At 35.2% G+C, this 13,248-nt stretch overlaps 1 protein-coding gene across 1 annotated transcript in view; it reads right to left on the bottom strand.

The window, feature by feature from the left end:
• LOC129615157 (uncharacterized) overlaps window positions 1-13,248 on the bottom strand; it is a 180,247-nt gene that overhangs the window by 29,316 nt on the left and 137,683 nt on the right. Inside the window, 18 exon segments of the mRNA XM_055530250.1 lie at window positions 52-384; window positions 448-762; window positions 919-1,869; window positions 1,928-2,224; window positions 2,291-2,623; window positions 2,678-2,989; window positions 5,501-6,451; window positions 6,508-6,807; window positions 6,866-7,195; window positions 7,254-7,568; window positions 7,658-8,608; window positions 8,670-8,969; window positions 9,030-9,362; window positions 9,426-9,740; window positions 9,897-10,847; window positions 10,906-11,202; window positions 11,269-11,601; window positions 11,662-11,973. Coding sequence (XP_055386225.1) covers window positions 52-384; window positions 448-762; window positions 919-1,869; window positions 1,928-2,224; window positions 2,291-2,623; window positions 2,678-2,989; window positions 5,501-6,451; window positions 6,508-6,807; window positions 6,866-7,195; window positions 7,254-7,568; window positions 7,658-8,608; window positions 8,670-8,969; window positions 9,030-9,362; window positions 9,426-9,740; window positions 9,897-10,847; window positions 10,906-11,202; window positions 11,269-11,601; window positions 11,662-11,973 — 8,229 coding nt within the window.

Consider the following 13,248-nt stretch of genomic DNA (forward strand, 5'->3'; position numbering starts at 1 on the left):
AAAATTCGTTTATATAATATATATACAAATTATATGATTTTATATGCTTACGTTGTAGTTGTATTATTTGACAGCTTATAAACGGATCACCTTCATACCCAGCCAAACAATTGCAGGACGGGATATGATTTGTCACTGAACACGTAGCCGATAATCCACATAAACCAGGACAGGGATCAACGCATCTCTGATTAATACAAGCATGATTACTTGCACATTCTGCATTGATGGTACATTCTGGTTTGCAGTTAGGGGGACTTCCAAGGTATGTTGGTAAACAACTACATGAAGGTGAGCTACCAATTGCCCGACATTCAGCATTAGGTCCACAAGGAGAAGGAATACAAGGGTTAATATTTTCATCTTCAAGTGGAATCACTGGAGCTATTTAAAAAATTTTACAAGTAACAAATATGTACTACAGGGAAGAAAAAATATATCGCTCACTTGGAATTATATAACATCGAGTAAATGGATCCCCGGTAAATCCTGAATTGCATGAGCATACTGGACTGTGATTACGAACATGGCACTGAGAATTTTTGCCACAGGTATTTGGGCAAGGGTCAACACATTTTAAATTGATACATGATTTATCAAGAGGACATTCTGAATTTGATGTGCATTCTGGTCTACAAGAAGGTGGATTGCCTTTATAAGATGGTAAACAAGAGCATATAGCTTGGTTATTAACTTCTTTGCATTGGCTGTTAGGACCACAAGGAGATGGTTGACAAGGATTTTGATATTCATTTTCGATAGCTAAAAGTAATATGCAAATTTTTGATCATCACCACTAGTCTATTATTAAGCAAGTTATTTGAAAACAACAAAAAATAGTTCTTTTTTGAAACTTAACTCTTTTGGTAACAATAATTTTTTAAAGCAATACTGAACTCTTTCAAAACAATAACTTACGGAGTTGTAACAAAGAACAATATTTGTATGGATCACCGGAATACCCTTGTAAACAATTACAGTTTGGTATGTGATTTCTTACGTAACAGTCAGCGTTCTGGCCACATGTTCCTGGACAAGGATCTTTGCAATGATTTTGTACACAAGCTTTATTAGATGCGCAATCAGAATTAAGTACGCACTCAGGTCGGCATCCTTGATAAGGATCTCCGTAGAAATCATACAGGCAACTACATGTCGCAGCATTGTTTCTGGCCTTACATTCGGCATTTGCACCACAAGGCGATGGATTACATGGGTCTATAAACTCATTTGACTGAACTTTAACTACACATTGTGTAAATGGATCTCCTTTATAGCCGGGGTTACAAATGCATTGTGGAACATGAGTAATTACTCGACATTCGGCATTTTGTCCACATAGACCTGGGCAGGGATCTTTGCATTTTTGATTAATACATGCTAAATCTCTGGAACACTCTGAATTTGAAATACATTCTGGTCTGCAATTTGGAGGCGATCCTATAAAATCTGGTAAACATAAGCAACTGTGTGAATCTCCAACAGCTTTGCATAAAGAATTTGGACCACATGGAGAAGGAACGCAAGGATCTTCCGTAACACTTTCAGACTTTACTGGCTCTCTGCTAACCTCGCATCTTACGAAAGGATCTCCAGTTAGTCCTACAGAACAACTACAAATCGGATTGTGGTTTCGAACATTACATCTAGCTCCACGTCCACAAGTTCCTGGGCAGGGATCGCGACATTTCTGATTTTGACAAGCTTTATCAAATTGACACTCCGAATTACTTGTGCACTCTGGTCTGCATGATGGCGGACTTCCTAAATAACCTTCAATACAAGAACAAACAGCTTGTTGGTTTATTACTCTGCAGTGCGAATTTGGGCCACATGGAGAAGGTAAGCAAGGACTTGATATTGCAGGGCCTGAAATAATCAAGAATAAGAGGATTCCAAGTCTAAAGAAGTAAATTATTTGTATTACTTTTGATTGGGGTACATTGAATAAAAGCATTTCCAGACATTCCTTCAGGACATCTACACATCGGAACATGGTTGAAAACTTCACATATGGCATTTATTCCACACGTTCCGGGACATGGGTTTTTACATTTTCGTCGTAAACAAGCTTTGTCTCTATTACAATCCGAATTCAAAAGACATTCCGGTTTACAACCAACAAACGGATCTCCCAAGTAGTCGGGTAAACAAACACAAACACCATCTTCACATTTGGTGTTTGAACCACATTTTAAACATGGATCCTCCTCGATAAAATCGGCTGAGGGAATTATTTAAATTATTATAAACTACTTCAAGAGCAAACAGCTGACAAAAGAATTCTTACATTTTTGAGGTATTGGACGACAGTTTGTAAAAGAGTCTCCTTCATATCCGGGTAAACAAACACAGGATGGAGTGTGATTTATGATGTTACAAACTGCGGAAATTCCACACAGGCCAGGGCATGGATCAATACATTTTTGATTAACACAAACTTTATCGCTGGCACACTCAGCGTTGATTGTACATTCGGGTTTACAATTTGGCGGCGCACCAAGAAATTCAGGTAGACAACTACATGACGGAGAGTTTCCAACATCTCTACATATTGAGTTCGGTCCACAAGGCGAGGGAACACATGGGTTTATAGTCTCATCTTCAAGTGGAGTTGTAGGGTCTATTAGAAACAATTTGATTAGTATCAAACGAAATATTTTTTATTGTCTCTTACGCAGTATGGGATAACATCGAGTAAAAGGATCTCCTGTGAATCCGTTAGAACATGAACATATTGGACTGTGATTACGAACATGGCATTTTGCACTATTCCCGCAAGTATTTGGACATGGATTCGTGCATTTCATGTTAATACAAGACTTATCTAAAGCACATTCGGAATTAGTAGTGCATTCTGGGCGACATAGTGGAGGAGTTCCTTGATAAGTTGCTAAACAGGAGCAAACTGCTTGATTGTTTTGCTCTTTACATTGACTGTTAGGACCACAAGGAGAGGGTTCACAAGGATTTCGATATTCAACTGTAGCTGTAATTTAAATGTATATAAAACTAAATCATCAAAAACTATTTTTGTGAAACAATGTTTTTAAAGTGATGTTTTAAAGGGATAAAGGGATAACGTTAAATATATAAACTATGCATTATAAAATAATATATCGTTCTTGAAATAAAAACTCACTTATATGCTAAACAATTTGGCAACCAACAAAAGTTTTTTAAAAGGCATTTAGATCACGCGTTATGCTACAATTTTATAACATTTTTAAAATTCAATCTTTTACCTTGCATCACATCACAAAAAACTTAAGAAGTTTAACCAAATATGTATTTTTAAAGTTTCAACGACTTTTTGGAAAAATATATTTTTCACACTTTTTAAAACACACCAAAAACGGTTTTCAAATAAATTATGCCTTATTTCTGCATGAAAATTATGTAGTGTTGTTCACTACAATATCATGCGAATATCAAAATATCAAAATATTTAAAAAAATTTTTTCTAATATTGTTGCACTAACCACATCAGATTTTTTTGATTTCATTCTTCTATTGAAAGAAGAATGAAGTTAAAAAAATTTCCTTATTGAAAAAGTTGCCGTCAAAAGTACAACTCTATAATAATAATTTTTATTGGATTTTTGTACGTAGCAGGTAGCGATAAGCATTCATTAAAAATTTTGTAAGATCATTTTGTTAAAATAAAAATCTTATATAGATTTAATAATGATGAAGCACAAAAATCATCCAAAGTATACAGGGTATTCGGGATTCAATGTTATTCCCGAAGCAAGGTGATAGAATGCATGCAGACGAAGAAAAAACACCTAGTGACAGTTTTCTTTTTTGGCCCTTGTTCTCCAGTTATGGGGTCTCAAACTTGGAACATGCGAAAACCATCTAATTTTCACATTTTTATTTATAACTCTAGAAATATAACAAGTAAATTCAACTACGTATGCTCATTTTAAAGCTAATAAAATTCTCTTTCTAGCGGTATACCCGTGGTTGCAAAGACTTTTTTTAGTTTCAGAGAGATTCAAATGAAAAGTTAAAATTTTTAATAAAATTTTATTCATAATTCCACATTATTATTCTATCGTTTTTTTACAGGAAGAAAAGCCCTATATTCTGACCTTCATTTTGATATATATAATGTGGTAAAAATTTTAGAAATAACATGTCTATCAGGTGAAAAATTGAGCTCAAAACCTTTTCGAACAAAAAGAATTTTTTTTAAGCTTTATTACGCAGTATTATGCATTATTAACATGTCTTTTTTCTTTTCCAAAATGAAAGACATTTGCAAAACCTTTATTTGTCTACAAAATATTTCTAAAACTTTCAAAAATATCGTGTCTACGAGGGAAATTTAAGATTAAGTTAAAAAAAACCACAAAAACAAGCTTTTTCGCAACAAATAATTTATAGCCCAAGTAATATTCGTCCTTTGATCTTCCGTGTATTTTAATATTATTCCAAAAATGTAATTATCATTTCTTATTATTTACAAAAGCGATTTTTTGTAAGTAAACTTTTTTTTTTCATATTCATATTTCCTTAATAATGCTTTTTATTATTCTATTTTATATGAAAGAAGAGTTAAAAAGTATTTTAGTATTCTTAATAAAAAAAAAATGAAATATTTTTTACTATAACTACGTTACATTGAACCCTATTTCTTCAACCACTTTTCACTTCAGTTTAAATCAATTTAAGTATCAAAAAAATAGTAGTTTCTGTTGCATGAAGATTTAGAACACAAATTAACTTTACTAAAATAAAGTACTTTTACTTTTTAATTTACATTATTCAGAGTTTTATTAAGGATATGAAATATAAAAGGTTGTATAAATAGGATTTTAATTAATTTTGATTAATTTTGCTTTAATTACTTTAATTTTAAAATAAAAAAAAACGCTCTTGAAGTAATAGGAAAATTAAAATTTTCCATATTACCTATAGGTGAAGATCATTTATTACATTTTTCGAATAATAACAAAATACACAGAAGGTTGAAGTGTTAACATTACTTGAATTATAATTAATTTGTTATTTTTTTTAGATTTGATCTTAAATTTCCTTCGAAGACAATGAAACTAAAAAAGTCTTTGCAACTCTGGTACACCGTTAGAAAGAGAATTTTATTAGTTTTAAAATGAGTATACAAAATTACATTTACCAGTGAAAATCAGACGGTTTTTGAATGTTCAAATTCAAATAAGGCGCCCATAACTCGAGAACTAGAGCCCGAAAAGAAAAATGTCACTAGGTGTTTTTAGTTCGCCTGCATGCATTCTATCACCCTGCTTCGGGAATACCATTGAGTCCCGGACACCCTGCATAAGAGTTAAAACTAGTTTTTGGTAATACTTTTCCACGGAATTTAGCAACATTTTATTCTATAAAATTCAACAGAGGCATCTATCGCCAGTACAATTTTAAGGTTGTATATTAATAATAAAATCTTAAAATAAATTTTAAGATTATATAATAAGTATAAACACCAACAATATTTTTCTTTAGTAAAAACACTTACGCTTTTGTATATTAGAACAAAACGAATACGGATCTCCAGTATAACCTTGCAAACAATTACAGTTAGCTAAATGATTTCTAACATAACATTCAGCGTTTTGTCCACAAGTTCCAGGGCAAGGGTCTCTGCAATGATTTTGAACACATGCTCTATTTGAAGCACAATCGGAATTTAATATACATTCAGGTCTACATCCTTCATAGGGATCTCCAAAGAAATCTGGTGAACAACTGCATGTTGCAGCATTATTACGCGATTCACATTCAGCATTTACGCCGCATGGCGATGGATTACATGGGTCAATAATTTCTATTGGTTGAACAATTATTAGACATTGTGTAAATGGATCTCCATTATAACCTGGGCTACACACACATTGCGGAACATGACTTATTACACGACATTCGGCATTTTGGCCGCATAATCCTGGGCACGGATCTTTACATTTTTGATTGATACATGCCATATTACTGAGACATTCTGAATTAGATATACATTCTGGTCGACAATGTGGAGGAGCTCCTACGAATTCCGGTAAACATATACAAGTATGTGAATCTCCAATAGCCTTACATTGAGAATTCGGACCACATGGAGAAGGAACGCACGGATCTTGACTATCTTGTTCAACTTTAGTAGGTTGTCTTATAGCATCGCATTTTATAAAGGAATCTCCAGTAAAACCTGGAGGACAACTGCATATTGGGTTGTGATTGCGCACGTCACATTTAGCTCCTCGGCCACAAGTTCCTGGACAAGGATCGCGGCATTTTTGATTTTGGCAAGCTTTGTTAAATTGGCATTCCGAATTGCTAGTGCATTCTGGTCTGCATGTTGGTGGACTTCCCAAATAACCTTCAATACAGGAACAAACAGCTTGCTGATTTAATATTTTACAATGTGAGCTTGGCCCACAGGGTGATGGCAAACATGGGTTCAAGGTTGCGGGACCTGTAATTATTTGTTTTTTTGTTCAACAAGAACTTAGTAATATGTAATATGTGTACTTGAAATAGGTTTGCAATGAACGAAAGCGTTTCCGGACAATCCTTCTGGACACCTACACATTGGGATATGATTCGTAACATCGCAAATAGCATTAATACCACATGTTCCTGGACAAGGATCTTTACATTTTCTTCGAATGCATGCTTTATCTCGACTACAATCGGAGCTAAGAATACATTCAGGTTTGCATCCAATATTGGGATCACCAAAGAAATCTGGCAAACAGCGGCATACCCCATTAAGACATTGTGTGTTCAAACCGCATAACGAACATGGATCATCTTCTTGGATCAGCTCGTCTGTATGGGAAACGATTGTAATATGAACTTTGCAAAACCATTCAAATTTTTATCTTACGCTTTTCTGGGATGTTACATATTGTGAAAGGATCACCTTCATATCCAGGCAAACACAAACAAGAGGGAATATGATTTACAACAGAACAAGTAGCCGATATCCCACATAATCCAGGACAAGGATCTATACATTTTTGATTTACACAAGCTTGGTTACTTGTGCATTCAGAATTAATTGAACATTCCGGTTTACAATTTGGAGGAGCACCTAAGAAAGTTGGCAAACAAGTACAAGATGGTGCATTTCCAACAGCTCTGCATTCTGAATTTGGCCCGCATGGAGATGGAATACATGGATTTATTATTTCATCATCAATAGTAACTACAGGTTCTAAAACACAATTTTTTTTAGGTTTTTGTGATGTAAATGTACTAACAGATTTTCTTACTTGGTATTGGATAACATCGAGTAAATGGATCCCCTGTAAAATCAGATTGACATACACAAACTGGGCTGTGATTACGTACGCGGCAATTAGCGTTTGTACCACAAGCATTAGGACAAGGATCCACACATTTTAAGTTCATGCAAGACTTATCTAGAGCACATTCTGAACTAACGGTGCACTCAGGTCTACAAGAGGGAGGCGAACCTTTATATAACGGTAAACAGGAACACACAGCTTGATTATTTTGTTCTCTACACTGGCTGTTTGCCCCGCATGGAGACGGTTGGCAGGGGTTTTTATATTCTTCTGACACAGCTATTACAAATAATTTGTTTAAATTTTAAAGTTGCAAAAACAAATTTAGTATTGCTATTAACAAGCAGTTATAAAAACATCAAACTTACATTGGGGAATAATAGAACAAAAAACATAAGGATCACCAGAAAAACCTTGCAAACAGTTGCAATTTGGTAAATGATTTCTAACATAGCACTCAGCATTTTGTCCACAAGTACCCGGACATGGATCCTTACACTGATTTTGAACACATGCTTTATTAGATGGACAATCGGAATTTAGAATACATTCAGGTCTACATCCTTGATAAGGATCTCCAAAGAAATCCTTTAAACAACTGCAAGTGGCAGCACTATTCCGCGCCTTACATTTAGCGTTAGCTCCACATGGAGATGGATTACATGGATCTAAAATCTCAATGGGTTGCACTATGGGTAAGCATTGTGTAAATGGATCTCCGTTGAATCCGGAACTGCACACGCACTGTGGAACATGACTTATGACCCTACACTCAGCATTAACTCCACATAATCCTGGACAAGGATCTTTACATTTTTGATTAATGCAAGCTAAACTGCTTGTACATTCCGTATTTGAAACGCATTCTGGTCGACAATTTGGAGGAGCTCCTACAAAATCAGGTAAACACACACAAGTGTGAGATTCTCCTATAGCCTTGCATTGAGAATTTGGTCCGCAAGGGGTTGGAATACACGGATCCTTTATATCAAGTTCCGCTTTACTGGGTTCTCTTATGATATCACATCTTACAAAAGCATCACCAGTGAAACCTGAAGGGCAGTTGCAAATTGGATTGTGGTTACGCACATTACACTTAGCACCACGCCCACATGTTCCTGGGCAAGGATCACGGCATTTTTGATTTTGACAAGCTTTGTTGAACGGACATTCTGAATTGCTTGTACATTCGGGTCTACATGATGGAGGGCTACCTAAATAACCTTCAATACAAGAACAAACCGGCTGTTGATTCAAGACTCTACAGTGAGAACTAGGACCACATGGAGATGGAGAACATGGGTTGATGTTAATGGGAACTGAAAATTATTTTGTATTACAAAATGTAAATAAATTCATGATAGAATTGTTATAATTTACTAGGTGTTAGACTGCATTGTACAAAAGCATTGCCAGACATTCCCTCTGGACATCTGCACATAGGAATATGATTGAATACATCACATATAGCATTTATTCCACAAGTACCAGGGCACGGATCTTTACATTTTCGCTTTACACACGCTTTATCTCGTTCACAGTCTGAATTAAGTACGCATTCAGGTTTGCATCCGACATTTGGATCACCAATAAAATCAGGCAAACATGTGCAAATATTATTTTGACAATGTGTGTTTTGTCCACAAGTTTGACAAGGATCATCCTCCTCAATAGGTTTTTCTAAACCATAAAATTCGTTTATATAATATATATAGATAATATATCATTTTATATGCTTACGTTGTAGTTGTATTACTTGACAGCTTATAAACGGATCACCTTCATACCCAGCCAAACAATTGCAGGACGGGATATGATTTGTCACTGAACATGTAGCCGATAAGCCACATAAACCAGGACAGGGATCAACGCATCTCTGATTAATACAAGCATGATTACTTGCACATTCTGCATTGATGGTACATTCTGGTTTGCAGTTAGGGGGACTTCCAAGGTATGTTGGTAAACAACTACATGAAGGTGAGCTACCAATTGCCCGACATTCAGCATTAGGTCCACAAGGAGAAGGAATACAAGGGTTAATATTTTCATCTTCAAGTGGAATCACTGGAGCTATTTAAAAAATTTTACAAGTAACAAATATGTACTACAGGGAAGAAAAAATATATCGCTCACTTGGAATTATATAACATCGAGTAAATGGATCCCCGGTAAATCCTGAATTGCATGAGCACACTGGACTGTGATTACGAACATGGCACTGAGAATTTTTGCCACAGGTATTTGGGCAAGGATCAACACATTTTAAATTGATACATGATTTATCAAGAGGACATTCTGAATTTGATGTGCATTCTGGTCTACAAGAAGGTGGATTCCCTTTATAAGATGGTAAACAAGAGCATATAGCTTGGTTATTAACTTCTTTGCATTGGCTGTTAGGACCACAAGGAGATGGTTGACAAGGATTTTGATATTCATTTTCGATAGCTAAAAGTAATATACAAATTTTTGATTATCACCACTAGTCTATTATTAAGCAAGTTATTTCAAAACAACAAAAAATAGTTCTTTTTTGGAACTTAAGTCTTTTGGTAACAATAATTTTTTAAAGCAATACTGAACTCTTTCAAAACAATAACTTACGGAGTTGTAACACAGAACAATATTTGTATGGATCACCGGAATACCCTTGCAAACAATTACAGTTTGGTATGTGATTTCTTACGTAACAGTCAGCGTTCTGGCCACATGTTCCTGGACAAGGATCTTTGCAATGATTTTGTACACAAGCTTTATTAGATGCACAATCAGAATTAAGTACGCACTCAGGTCGGCATCCTTGATAAGGATCTCCGTAGAAATCATACAGGCAACTACATGTCGCAGCATTGTTTCTGGCCTTACATTCGGCATTTGCACCACAAGGCGATGGATTACATGGGTCTATAAACTCATTTGACTGAACTTCAACTACACATTGTGTAAATGGATCTCCTTTATAGCCGGGGTTACAAATGCATTGTGGAACATGAGTAATTACTCGACATTCGGCATTTTGTCCACATAGACCTGGGCAGGGATCTTTGCATTTTTGATTAATACATGCTAAATCTCTGGAACACTCTGAATTTGAAATACATTCTGGTCTGCAATTTGGAGGCGATCCTATAAAATCTGGTAAACACAAGCAGCTGTGTGAATCTCCAACAGCTTTGCATAAAGAATTTGGACCACATGGAGAAGGAACGCAAGGATCTTTTGTATCACTTTCAGACCTTACTGGCACTCTGTTAACCTCGCATCTTACGAAAGGATCTCCAGTTAGTCCTACAGGACAACTACAAATCGGATTGTGGTTTCGAACGTTACATCTAGCTCCACGCCCACAAGTTCCTGGGCAGGGATCGCGACATTTCTGATTTTGACAAGCTTTATCAAATTGACACTCCGAATTACTTGTGCACTCTGGTCTGCATGATGGCGGACTTCCTAAATAACCTTCAATACAAGAACAAACAGCTTGTTGGTTTATTACTCTGCAGTGCGAATTTGGGCCACATGGAGAAGGTAAGCAAGGGCTTGATATTGCAGGGCCTGAAATAATCAAGAATAAGAGGATTCCAAGTCTAAAGAAGTAAATTATTTGTATTACTTTTTATTGGGGTACATTGAATAAAAGCATTTCCAGACATTCCTTCAGGACATCTACACATCGGAACATGATTGAAAACTTCACATATGGCATTTATTCCACACGTTCCAGGACATGGATTTTTGCATTTTCGTCGCAAACAAGCTTTGTCTCTATTACAATCCGAATTCAAAAGACATTCTGGCTTACAACCAACAAACGGATCTCCCAAGTAGTCAGGTAAACAAACACAAACACCATCTTCACATTTGGTGTTTGAACCACATTTTAAACATGGATCATCCTCGATAAAATCGGCTGTGTGAATTATTGAAATCGTTATAAATTTGTATATAGGGAAACAGCTGACAAAAGAGTTCTTACGTTTCTGTGTTATTGGACGACAGTTTGTAAAAGCGTCTCCTTCATAATTAGGTAAACAAACACAGGATGGAGTGTGATTTATGATGTTACAAACTGCGGAAATTCCACAAAGGCCAGGACAAGGATCAATACATTTTTGGTTAACACAGGCTTTATCACTGGGACATTCAGCGTTTATTGTACATTCAGGTTTACAATTTGGCGGTGCACCAAGAAATTGGGGTAAACAACTACATGATGGATAGTTCCCCACAGACTTGCATGCAGAGTTCGGTCCACAAGGAGAGGGAACACATGGGTTTATGATTTCATCTTCAACTATAGTTGCAGGTTCTATTAACAAAAAGTATTTTTTCTTTCTTTTCGTATAGATAATGACAGAAAATTTCTTACGTGGAATTGAATAACATCGAGTAAAAGGATCTCCAGTGAATCCACTAGGACATGAACATATTGGACTGTGATTACGAACATGGCATTTTGCACTATTCCCGCAAGTATTTGGACATGGGTCCACACATTTCATGTTAATACAGGATTTGTCTAAAGCACATTCAGAATTAGTAGTGCACTCTGGGCGACATAGTGGAGGAGTTCCTTGATAAGATGGTAAACAGGAGCAAACTGCTTGATTATTTTGCTCTTTGCATTGACTGTTGGGACCACAAGGTGATGGCTTACAAGGATTTTGATATTCCGTTATGGCTATAAAATTAATAATATTCAGAATTTACTTACAAGTTATATTTCAGAAAACTTTTCATTTCTTCATATTCAACAACTTGGTACAAGGCGGATAAATATTATTTTTGAGAATATTAAATCAACTTGTTTTTATATTTTAAACCTTAACTGAGATGTAGGATATAGAAAGAAGTTGAGAACAACCTCAATTGAGGTATAGGATACAGAAACAGTAATTAATATGACATTTATTTTAACGTGTAACCAATTACATCGTATATATGTATATCCTGAAGCTAATTTCAAATATTTAATAAAGTTGGGTCAAACCAATGGTTTGTATTGTAGCACTTTTTCCTTCAACAAATGAAAATACTGCTTTTAAATACAGTCAATGTATATCTACCACACTATTAAAATTATTTTCATTCATAAACGAAACTATTTCTAGGATTGCATATATTTAGGATGAACTATTTATGCAATCTTTTAAATAAAGCGAAAATTAATATAAAAAGGGGTTAACATAAGGCTCGATTTTAAGGTTTAATTGTGTGAGTTAAGAAAAATAATTACATTTTTTAAAGTCATGGAATTCACCGTTAGCTTTTTGCGCTTATATAAATTTTAAAAATCTTACAGTTTCGGAAATATAATGTGTCAAAAATTTAAATTTTACAAATTTCAAGAGGTGATAACTTGAGAGGGAGTGGACATGGAAAAAAATTTTCTTCTAAAGAAATGCGCATTTATTAGTGTCTAAAAGCCCCTAAAATTTCAACCTTCTCCAGGCTGGAGTCTAGAAGAAAAACAATATCAAAAATTTGGAAAAAAAAACGGACTTTAGATAACAGTAAATTTAAACAGCCATTTTGTTTTTCTAATGTTTAACAGTAGTATACCGCGCTAGGGGAAGCAAGCCACTGCCTTTCTGCGTTTGCAAAATTTCAAAAACGTTTATAGTTTCATTGCAACAAATAGTTAAAAAAGGCCATTTTTAGGGTTTTGGGGGGTATAACTTCTAGAGGGGGGGAGATAGGTAAAAATTTTGTTCTACGGAAATAAGTTTCTAGTAAATTTCAGCTTTCTATCTTCAAGGGTGTAGAAGTTTTGTAAACAAAAAAATGTCCACGGACGGATGGACGGACGGACGGACTGACGGACTGACGGACGGACGGACAGAGTGAAACTAATAAGCACTTTTTTTCAAAAAATTTTTGGAAAAGTGCTAAAAAACTATAAATCTTGATATTTGAGAGTAATGTGTGCATTTATAATGCAGATAATACGGTTAAA

This window comes from Condylostylus longicornis, unplaced genomic scaffold (genome assembly GCF_029603195.1).
Source record: "Condylostylus longicornis isolate FDR11 unplaced genomic scaffold, ASM2960319v2 ptg000135l, whole genome shotgun sequence".
In the NCBI taxonomy this organism is placed as follows: domain Eukaryota; kingdom Metazoa; phylum Arthropoda; class Insecta; order Diptera; family Dolichopodidae; genus Condylostylus; species Condylostylus longicornis.